A 12,193-nucleotide genomic window follows, 5' to 3' on the forward strand; every position below is an offset into this window, starting at 1 on the left:
ACTAAGATCAGAGAAAGCAAATATTTCTAATAAAACACAGCTGTTTGTGCTTAGAAAGACCAATTCTGAGCAATCTCAGTATCTGAAAATATGGAGATTTCTTAAATTCATCTTTTTCCACATACAATCAGCATATTTTCTGTATTTTGTAAGATATGAGAAAATATCTAGTAAACTAAAAATATTGTAAAAATAAAAACAATATTTAAATGGAGAGTGTTATTGTTAGTAAGAAGACACAGCTGAGCCATGGCTTGTTTGTTTTTTTTCCACATTCATTTCACATATAGAAAGTGGATGAACAGAAACCCAATGTTTTCTTACATGATATGCTCTGGGTTGGGAAAAAAGGAGACTATCAGAGAGAATTAAAACTGCCTCTCTGTACCTTTTTAAAATTGAAGATTTATATTTCCAATTCATTCACGTTATTTTCTATTCTTAGAAGACAGAAATCCAGAGAATTATCAGTAAAATTTGGTAAAGCTTAAAGTCTGTTTTTTTCTAAATCAGTTTCCACAAATCATAGAATACAACAATATATCAGAACATTGGAGAGAGGAAAATGCCAATATTTCTATTTAAGGAAATGTACATTCATGTGCATTTGTTGCATGGGGCTTACCAAACAGCTCTTGCCTTGAAATGTTCCCGAGGGGCTGTATATAAATTAGACTACAAGAAACACAATGTGCTCAAGCCTTTTTGGAAAAAAGTGCTTCATCAAATAGGCTCACAAGGGGTCACAACAAAAAGGGAACATTAGGAATTTGCTTCCTCCTCCAAATTTTCTGGCACTGAATTTAACCCACTAAATAATAGTAATAATGATGGTGATTATATTATTGCTACTAGTGCTACTAATACTGCACAACTGCTATTACTAATGGCTAACAATTTGTTTAGAACTTATTATGAACCAGGGTCTGTACTAAGTGCTTTATGTGATTAATTCAGTTAATTCCACAATAACCCTCAAATAGAGGGGTTTTATTAGTATCCTCATTCTACAAGTTATGTAACTGATGCAGAGAAAGACTAAGTGATTTCTCCAAGTAACAGCTAAGAAGCTGACAATTCAGATGGATTCCCAGCCATTCTTAGCTACTATGCTCTACTGCCTGGATTTCAGACCCAAGTCCGGTAGCCTAGTGTATAGTTTGTAAGGAATTCACAGCTGGGAAGCTAAACTTTCATAGATCCCTATGTTCTGGGTGTGAGTGAAGTCAAATATAGCATCTCGGAATAATTCACAAATTAACATCTTTGCAATTGAGGGTGTAGGTGTGTGTGTACATGTTTTGCAGGTAGGAGCAGAAGAGGGCTTTGAAGCAAGAAAGAAAAAGCAGGGTAATATTACCTCAGAAGGGGTTTCTCCTCTAGTATTTCAGACTATATTTACAACTTCCCAGCTTCTCCTTTCTACTCTAAACAAACGTGCATATTTCACTTTTATATTCCCATGACTCCTGTAAAGGCTAAAAGCCATGCGGAATAATTCACTATTTGACCTGAAATTGCCTTGCTATGAGCCCTCAAGGTAGAAGAGATAATTCCCCTTATGCCATTGCCCCCGCCCTTTGAGGCTTTTCTCACTCTGTTCTGCATACTGGTTGCAGATCCGGGAGTCCAGCCTGGACTGACAGGGGGAGGACATGGGCCTCAAGGACAGAGCAAAGGATGTTCCTTCCATAGAGACAACTTACCCGGTCTGTTTTCCCTTCAGTCTGAATGCTGGTATGACTGCGCACCTCATGATCCTCTTCCAGGTCAGAAACATCCTCCAGCTCCTCTGGGGTCTATTAAGAAAAAAGCAAAATATTGCTGGTAGGAATATAAATTGATACAGTTTCTTTGGAAAACAGCCTGGCAGTTCCTCTAAAAGGTATATATGGCATTACCACATGACTCAGCAATTACATTCCTAATTATTCACCCATTAGAAATGCAAACATAGGTCCACACAAAAATGTGTACAGGAGGGAGTGGGTGTGGCTCAAGCAGTTGAGCGCCTGCCTCCTACATGGTAGGTTCTGGTTTGGTTCCCAGTGCCTCCTGAAAAAAACAAAAACAAACAACAAGCAAAACAAATGAAGAAACCAACTGAGGGAAGCCAATGTGGCTCAGTGGTTGAGTGCCAGCTTCCCAGGGGTTCAATCCCCAGTCAAGAGAAAACAAAAGGTGTATATGAACACGCATAGTTGTACTCTTTATAATAGCTTAAAAGTGGAAACAACCCAAATGACTATCCAGTGATTAATGGATAAAGTGTGGTTTATAAGTACAATGCAGTACTAATCAGAAATAAAAAGGAACAAATTAGATGGCTTCACAACCTTGTGAATTACTAAGAAACACTGAATTGTATACTTTAATATGGTGAATTTTATATTACGTCTATTGTATCATATACATATGTAAATGATTAGAAGGAAGTTTTTCTTTCTGTGGATACCAACTTGGCTAGCCACTATGTGACTACCACAAACCAAGAAGTTTAAAGATGATAAATAAATGGAGGGAAGGAGATGTGGCTCAACTTCCATCTACATGGAAGGTCCAGGGTTCAAGGAGTGTTGTGCCACACAGGGGTGCCCCTGTATAGGGGTGCCCCACAAACAAGGAGTGAGCCCCACATGAAAAAAACACAGCCCACCCAGGAGTGGCACCACATACACGGAGAGCTGACACAGCAAGATGACACAACAAAAAAGAGACAGTTTCCCAGTGCTGCCAGATAATGAAAGCAGATGCAGAAAAACACACAGTGAATGGACACAGAGAGCAGACAATGAAGGGGAAGGGAAGAGAAATAAATAAAAATAAATCTTTAAAGAAAATAATAGTAAAATAAGTAAATGGAGCAATCATCATTAAAATCACCTCACCAAAATTCTATCAAAACTTATCAAGAAATTAAAATTTCTAGGAACTTAAATACCTTAACTTGAACTTCAATATCTATTCCAAAAACCTGGCTTATTTCTATTCCTTCTTTCAATCTCAGTTTAACCACCAATTGATGAGGGAATTGTTACCTGGCCTTTAGACTGGTTGGGTTCCTCTGGAACATGCTTATTGGGCCCTTCTATTTCCACTCTCATAACACTAATCATACTTTACTATATCAGTGCTTCTTGCATTAGCCAATTAATTGTTAAACTGTCTACTCTATGAGATAAGGGCCAGGTCCTCCTTGCTTACTGTCATATCACCACCACCTAGTACATGCTTTTGAATGAATGAAACAAAGTTGTCAGTGAGAGCTAAAATGATAGATATGAGCAAAACAGTGGATAAACAAAACTAACACCTGCCCTAACTATATCTTTCACTCTGCTCCCATCTTCTGTATTTCAAACTAAGATTTTTTATTTATTTTATGTTGATTTTCCAAGTCCATGGTTTTCATTCCCTTAATCTCACTGTGATAGTATTTAAAGATGTCAACCACTATTGAAAATGCTATCATTTTATCCTTATGCAGTAAAAGTACTTAAAAACAAATCTAATATTTGTTTTAGTTTATACAGTCTTAACTTTAAACTACAATTCCTTTGCTAAAAAGTCCTGGTAACAAACCTAGAAAACAGCATTTAAATTTCATGAAAAATAACCAAAAATGTGGTGGAAGATGTCCTTGGGGCTGTATCTTTAATGCAGATGTGCCCAGTCAAAGACAGGAAAGGAACAGGCTTGTCTTCTTAGACAGTTCTGATTTCTCTTTGGTCTTGCTTTATACACATGGATACTGAATTTTTTCAGGGCTTCAAGAAAGCTTCCTTCTCTTGGAATCATTCCAGAGGTACAGACTCTCAAAGATTAGCTTACATTGTAGAGGAAACAATCAATTCCCTACTCACTAATGGCTTCAGATTCTTTCTCATCTCATGGGTCTTTAACCAGAAGTTCCTTTGTTTTCTAATATTTGCACTGAGCCTCATCCATCCCTTTGCAAAGAGGGGCCTTTTGCATTTATTTCAACTGACTCCTATTGGATATTAATAGTTTCCCTCTTACCAAGCCTCCAAAATGCACAGTAATTTTGTTGTATAAGTTGCCTTCTTTGCAGCAAATATGCAGATATCATGACAGAGAAATTTACTGTATCACAGGTATTAATAGCTTAGTCCATAACTATGGTATGTCTACAGGGTTGCATATTTCTTTATTACATATTAGGAGTAGTCTTCCCACAGCACTCTAGAGAGAGCATCCTTACAGTTTCTCTCCTTGGTATATCACCAGTCCCTGAAACATCTGAATAAACTGGTTGAACAAATTTTCTTTTTCCTGTCCTTGCTCTGCAGTTGAAGGTTGTCTGGTGCCTCGACTGTGATCTGTTTCTTATAAATATCTGTTGTTTATTATTTGGGTTTTACCCATTCATGTAATGGCATATAGCTTCATCATTGATTCCAATAATTTATTCAATCGAAAAAGGAAGTAACTTAACAGAAGCTAAGAACAACTGCTGCTGTCAGAAGTCACAAGTACCATTTTCGTTGGTGATGCTGCAAGAAAAGAAAAACCTACCATTTACACCCACATACTTCTGTGCTTTTCTTTGTCTTTAACAAGAGACTAATAGTTTTCTTGCAAAGCCACCAGAACTGACCCTTTCTTTCCATTTACAAAATCAGTGGGGAAGTGTTCAAACACTTGCTGGCAGCATTTTGCATTCTATAAGGCAAATGAGTTGGATGATATTGTAAAAATAAAATAAAGTTAAATGCACAACATTACAGTTCTTTCTTGGAACCAAGAAAGACAGGAGTGCTCTAGTCACTTTGTGGGTGATATATTTACTCCTTCAAGACTGAAGATACTTTAAAAAATAGAAAAGAATAATATTAAAAAAAAGAGAGGGAAGGAAGGTGGGATACTCTGTAATAGGCATTCTTAAAAGCTTGTTTTCATTTGGTAACTTTAGAAGGTTAAACCTGGGAGCTGTGTGCGCACGTGTGCATATGTGTTTCCTATAAATTTTCATGCTATAAGAGGAAATATCAACTATCCTAGAGTTAGTGTCATGGAGTGGACAAACACTCTGTTGCTGAATAATGAGTTATCATGGGATGTTGGGCAAGTTGTATACCCTTTCCGAACTCTGGTTTCCTCAGAGTGGACAACATTATCAACCCATGGAGCTTGCTATGAGGCTCAACTGCAATAAGATGCTTAAAGTAAGGCCCAGAGACACAGCTGGGACGCATAAAATTGTTATTTCCTTTTATCTATTACTTTTTCTCCTGTTCCCCTACTATTTTATCCCTTAGCCCCTGACACACCTATGCATTTTCTGATAAACTTTTGTGGAAATTCGCATGACTCCATTTTAATCCTAATCGTTTTCAGACTGGAACATTGGACCAGGCTCCAAATATTTTGGTACTTAAGATTTTTGAGATATTATATTATTCTGGATGGACGTAATTTGATACTAATTAGCTGCCTCTAGTAACAGTCACCTGTGTTTTTTAGTGTACTGTTTGTTTTTATTGTGGTAAATATTCACCATTTTGTGCAACTATCACTAGTATTTCCAATTTTTTTCATCTGATTTTGACAATATAATGCTTTTGCAATACACAGGGTTTAATACAATTTCACATGCATTTCTTTCTCCTAACAACCAAGTAATAATCTCTTTCAACCTGATTTTAATCATGAATAAGAGTAAAATTATTTCTTAAACAGACCCCAGCAAAGAGTTACTCTAACATAGATTCACAGGAATAATGGAAATAACTTGCTTTCTGCAAGGTAGGCTATGTCTAACCTGGACTGTGAAAAAGATGTCTCATTCTTTGGAAAGAATTTGTTTAATTTCAGTCATTACTCAGTAACTTCTTATATCAAAAGTCAGGAAATGTATTTCATGTTTTCCTATTTAAACTATTGCTTATTGTGAAGTCTCTCTTAGGTAGCCCAAAGTGAAATGAAATAGGCTGTGTCCTCACCTATAAAATGGTAAAAATACTACCTAATTCTTAGGGTTATTGTGAGAATAAATTAAGAGGTGGACTGATGATAGTTTTGCAATTACTGTAAAATACTGAAGTTTCAACATTGTTTATGATTATTATAAGTTATTATTTTTATAAGTTCTTAATTTCTGAAAAGAAGCTAGAAACAAGTATAGAACTTAAAAATATCATTCTAAGTTTTTTATATGACAGCAGAAGCTGCAATAGAATTGTAAAAATCCACTAGAAATGAAGTTTATAATAAATTGGCAGTTGGAATATAAATACTAAGATGGAAATAACTGCATCTATGTTGCCTTTTTCCAAGGAGTGCAATTCTTTTTACATATTTTATTAATTCTTTCAGCATCCCAACTGAGGCAGGTAACAGGTAAATGATATTATTATTAAAAAAATTCCCTGACAGATATTTTATAAGTGTTGATATTGATATATTAAAAAATACATCTGTGGTCACAAGAAAAAGAAAGAAAGAAAGATAAATACCCCAGAATACAGGAGTTATGTTTGGCATGTTTTTCTCAGAATTAAGATTCAATTATAAATCATAAACTTTCACTAACAATCCTTACTTACTTACTAAAATCAAATAATGTCAGTAGTGGTCAGACATTCAAAGAAGCTCTTAGGAATGGTCCTATAGATGTTCACCTGAAGAAGGAAGCTGGTGTAACATATTCAATGAGATAATCATAACTGTGCTGATAACACATAATTATTTTGGAATATCAGCAGGGAGAGTTCAGAATTCAAAACACATTTTAAAAGCAGAAGTAAATGAATCTGGTACACAATTCAAATTAGAGAAATTTAAGAAAATGCCTCTTTTTGAACACACACACACACACACACACACACACATTTCTCCTTGCTTCCACTCTGCCCAGGAAAACTGATACTCTATTACCTTGAATGTCTAAGAAATCAGTGGCATTCCAGTCACACTTGTTTCTGTTCTGCTCCCCAAACATGTCCTGTACATCGATTCACTCTACCTCAGGCTCTTTGCCTGAAATGTCCCTCCTGCAGCTTTCACATGGCTGGTTCCTTCCATACGGGGAGATCAGAGGCCCCATCCTTGAGAAGTCTTCCCTATCTATCTAAAGTAACCCCTTCTTCCCGCTTCCTTTACTTATTATATCACTGTATATATTTTCTCTTGGTTCCTTATTACAATTAAAACCTGCTTTTTTTTTTTTTTTTTTGCTCTTTTATTTTGGGGGGGGGGCTGATGTTTTTGGTTTTCTCCATTAGAACATAACTGCAAGAGAATGGGGAGTTACCTGTCTTGTTCACCACCCTACCTCAAAACCTGAAAGAGCACATAATATGTGCTCAAAAAACATTTTCTAGATGAATAAAGGGATAAATGATTTAAGTACTGATAAGCTTTGGTACCAACGAGGAGTAATATTTGCCCTTCACCCTCAATACTCAATAGGTGTAGATTCAATAATTGCTTACCTAAGTGAAAGCTTGTGGCAAAATTCTTGTTTTTTTAATAGCAAAAAACAAACAGAAAACAAAAACAACAAAAAAACCCACAAACTATGGTAATTGGGGAATTGGCGAGAAGAGGTTTTATGTGGTAAGAGATTTTTCTCCAAACTCAAAAGAGATTCTTGTACTTTGAGGGCAGGAAAAGATCGATATATTCCATAGAGAGTGATGATAATATGCTACTCCCTGGCAGTGCAGTATGGATGTAAAAAAACATCAAAGCAAATGCTGACCCCAGACAACTAAACTCTTCATCAGAGTTCTGTGCCATATGTATGTCATGGAAATAGCACAATGGCAGACTTGAAGGAGTTGCTAGAGTGAGGACAATGGGCAGCTCATTGTTAATGAGTGGGGGCACATAGTCATTAATAAGTGGACCTCCCTGATGCTTGATATATTCTAATCATCTAGAGAAGGGTTTCTCAACTTTGACATAAATGACATTTTGGTATGGATAATTCTTGTTGTGAGGGGCTGTCTTTTACATTGTAGAATGCTTAGCACTATCTCTGTCACTATCCACTAAATACAGTTGAACCACCCCAAGTCAGGACAATCAAAAATATCCCCATGTTGTAAAACTATCATTCACCTGCCCCAGCTCAAGAGACCGAGGTGAGAAAAAGTTTCAAGAATGACTGTCTAAGCTTACAATGAGCACATTTAAAAGTGAGTTTATATATGGAATATATAGACATTTTTCATGTACACCTGAAACTTTGGACTGAAAGCCATACCCCCTATAATATTATTATGGTTATAAGACAGAAGAGGGCACTATTTTTTCATTTCAGTCTTAACTAAACTACTGGACAAAGATCTCAGAAGATTTATGAAAATGAAATTACTTGGTTGCAATCTAATACTGCACTTAATAACCTAATTTCATTCTGCTCAACTTGTTTTTAAGTTTTATTCATAAAGCATAAATTATTACCTAAAGATATGCAATATTAGTTCAAGTTTGCTTGATCAGTAATATAAAGGTCAGGAAAAATTACTGACATTAACTAACATATGTAAGCATCTGTTATATGTATAGACACAGGCTCTTATACTACATTCTAGAGATACTATGATGAATAACACATGATCCTTATCCTCAAGAGAGATTACAATCTAGTCATTTAGAAACATTATTTTGGGTATAGGTAAGATGCAGTTATGCTTCCAAATCCTACTTTTTAAAAATATATTTTATATTTATTTTCAAAAATACATAGATTTCATAAAATGTTACATAAAAAATATAGGGGACTCCCATATGCCCCTCTCCCCACAACTCTCACTTTTCTCACATTAACAACTTGTTTCATTAGTGTGGTGCACTCGTTGCAGTTGATGAACACATTTTGGAGCATTGCCACACAGCATGGATTATAGTGTACATTGTAGCTTACACTCTCTCGCACTCCATTCTGTAGGTTATGGCAGGATATATAATGTCCTGTAACTGTCTTTGCAATGTCATTCAGGACAATTCCAAGTACTGAAAATACCTCCAAAAGAGCACAGGATCTGAACTGAGTGAGAGATGAAAGTAGAGCTGCAAAGAATACAGAGCAGGAGCAAAACTGAAAAAATAAATGTAGGTATTCAGTCCAACTGAAACAAAAGGAGCAAGGCAGAGAATCCTATATGATACAAAGGGTTAGAAAATTAGATCAAAATGAAAGAAAAGACATAGAATTATTTGATTTGAGACTAATGTTGGTAGATGGACATGAAGAAATTCCCTGAGAAATGTCAGACAGAATTGGGGAATGAGTGTAAAAGGACCCACGCCACCCAGAAAAATATTCCTTGTATTGTTGGAAAGCTGTGTTATGATGGTAGATCAACAGAAGTTGCAGTTAGGACACCAGGGCCTTCATCCAAACTTTGCCACAAATTAGTTGTATATTGTTAGGCCAATCTCATAATTTCCTTATGCTTCAATTTCCTTATCTTTAAAATGGGGGTGGGAAGTAAGTAAAACTTGATAATTTCTACAAGTTCTTCCAGCTTAACGTGTTATGAGTTCATGCTTAAACTGAAACCAAAGCAAGGTTAGGAAAATCATTAACCTGAATGAGCTATGCCCTCAATACCAGATCCAGTGACAGAGGAGATCTAGTAAATATGCTGAGTTCAGTTTTCTGAAACATAATTCCCTCCAATTCTTCATATCACTTAGAAATACAGTTCATCTACAACTACAAACATATATACACACATCATATACACCCCCCCACATATATATGTGTGTGTGTGTGTGTATATATATATATCTTCCTGTTATAACCACAAGGAGCAAGAAATCATCTTGTATTGTGCTCAATTTTATAGTGCTCTGAAGAGCTTACAAGCACTCAACATGGTACCTAGAAAAATAGTAGGGGCTCAACAATTTTCTTTCAGTGAATGAAAGAAAACAAGAAGGATACAAATGGCAAGAAAATAAGTATGCTGTTGTAGTTTGCTAAAGGCTGCCAATGCAATATAACAGAAATGGGTTGGCTTCTTTAGTGGGAATTTTTTTAGGTTAAAAGCCTATAGCTCTGAGGCTGAGGAAGGGGCCAAATCAAGGCATCATCAAGAAATGCTGTCTCACCAAGTTGTAGCTGTGAGCAGCCAGGTTCATAGCAGCATCAACTAAAGATGCTTTCTCTTCAAACTGAGCTATGGGTGATCAGGCACAAGGCGGGGCATAATGATGGCTCTGCTGGTCCCTTCAGGCTTCCTTTTTCCCCAAGCTCAGCTGTGGATGATCAGGCATTGGCCTTATCTCTTCCCTCTCCTCTGCACCTTGTCTCTTTCAGAGTTTTAGGGGCCTCTTTCCATGTCTCCATGGATTCTAGCCTCCAGGACCTCTGTCTTAACCTTTTGGGATTTCTCTATCTCTGCAAGTCTTTGCCTTTGTGTCTGTACAGGTTTCTCTCATTTATAAGAACTCCAGTAAAAGGATTAAAACCCACCCTGGATCATGCCCTACTGAAGTCATCTAATCAAAAGGAAGGCACCTTAACTGAATCTAATCAAAAAGTCCCAACTACAATAGGTTTACAGGCCCAGGAATGGATTAGCTCTAAGGACATGATCTTTTCTGGGATCCACAAGAATTTTCAAACTGTCACAGAAGCAAATAAAGACAAAGTTCTATTTGATACAATAAATAATTGGTAATTCATTTAATAATTGTTCACAATATCACTCAAAACTGCTTTCAGGTGCTAATATCAGCTCTGTATTTTTCACAAATCCCTTCATTCATCTTTTCCCACATCCTAAGACTTTAACATCACATGAATTACTCTAAATGACAGAATTAAGGAGTCAGGATGAGCATTAGTCCCAACAATTGAAATGTATTTTGACAAAGCAAAGTTGCAGAATATATTAAAAATATATATATACAACAGTAAAAGGAAAAAAATATGTCTACAATGTATAGAAGGTACAATGAAACCTATAGGCAAATAGAACAACTTGGTCAGATAAATCTTGAGCATGTAGAAAATGACTGTCAAAGGACATATGCCCCAAGCCTTAGTTGTTCCTGTATTTTCTATGAAATAGCCCTCTATTAAGTTGCTACATAGAAACCTATCCAGGATAGCCTGGATAGGTTTAGCTCAATCAAATATCCTGTCATTTGATAATTTGTGGTTGAATCTGGATTTGATGATTTTCCTAAGGGATCATCATTATAATTGCTCAAGTTTATATAAAACCTATCTGAGTACTCAAAAAAATGAAGGAATCAAGTCCTCTTTTGAGCAGTCCTCTGCTCCTAAGTCACCAATGAGGCTAGTAACTGCAGAAAATCATGTGGCAAATCAGCAAGAGTGTCATAAATGAAAGGCATTGCCAAAGTCATTGTACTTATTTAACCACCAAATGAGTTGGTAATCTAAATGATTTGCAGGGCTACTTGTCTAATTCATGAAAACTGTCATAAGTATTCCATCTGGCAGTTTAAACAAAGATATGAAAGAATAAAGAAACACAGAATAAAGATTTGATGAAAGCATATTTTTGGAATGTTCAAATATTAGAAATATGCAGTCTCAAGTCAGGGTCTTATCCACTTTCTGTTTGAAACCAACAAGGTGAGGGAATCACTTTTAATGGAGGTCTTAATAAGATTCATTAATAAAATTGTCAGATTATTCCACATTCCTTTTCTCATTCAGTCTTCAAAACAAACCTGAGAGGCAAATGGGATCACTTTAATACCATAGTTAAGGAAAGTGAGCCTTAGAATTAACAGAACTTCAATATGACACAGCTAATAAAGGGTCACTTCAAATTAGGAACCAGTGCTTATTTTATGAACCATGTGGCTTGGTTGTCACAAACACATGGGAAATGTTGGAATTGAGCAGTTAAAAGTTACAAGTCTAGAAAAACAGAGCTTCAGAAAGCATGAACATACAGCTCAAAGAACTAGGCAATCCAGAAAGTTAGGGTCTTTGAGCAATGCAATATCAGGTTGGCCCTTAACCCACTCTGCCCACTGTCAGATCTAATTTCTGGGCCTCAGTAAACTTAGTGACCAGAGTAAATAGGTGATTCATTCCATCCTCATGGTTCCACTGCTACCTTCCTTGAATCAGATATTGACTTTGAAAACTCAGCTGAAAGAAAGCCTACTTTTTCCTCAAGCTAGTTCCCTGGTTGTAAATTGCACCATACTTTAGATTAATTCAATGTTAGCC

At 36.2% G+C, this 12,193-nt stretch overlaps 1 protein-coding gene across 4 annotated transcripts in view; it reads right to left on the bottom strand.

Moving 5' to 3' along the window:
• CTNNA3 (catenin alpha 3) overlaps nt 1-12,193 on the bottom strand; it is a 1,802,485-nt gene that overhangs the window by 213,365 nt on the left and 1,576,927 nt on the right. For all 4 annotated transcript variants that reach the window (XM_012529825.3, XM_071215825.1, XM_058298912.2 and 1 more), the window contains one exon: nt 1,707-1,799. In XM_012529825.3, the coding sequence (XP_012385279.2) occupies nt 1,707-1,799 (93 nt within the window). The remainder of the gene's footprint in view (nt 1-1,706; nt 1,800-12,193) is intronic.

The sequence above is a fragment of the Dasypus novemcinctus genome, chromosome 6 (genome assembly GCF_030445035.2).
Source record: "Dasypus novemcinctus isolate mDasNov1 chromosome 6, mDasNov1.1.hap2, whole genome shotgun sequence".
NCBI lineage: Eukaryota > Metazoa > Chordata > Mammalia > Cingulata > Dasypodidae > Dasypus > Dasypus novemcinctus.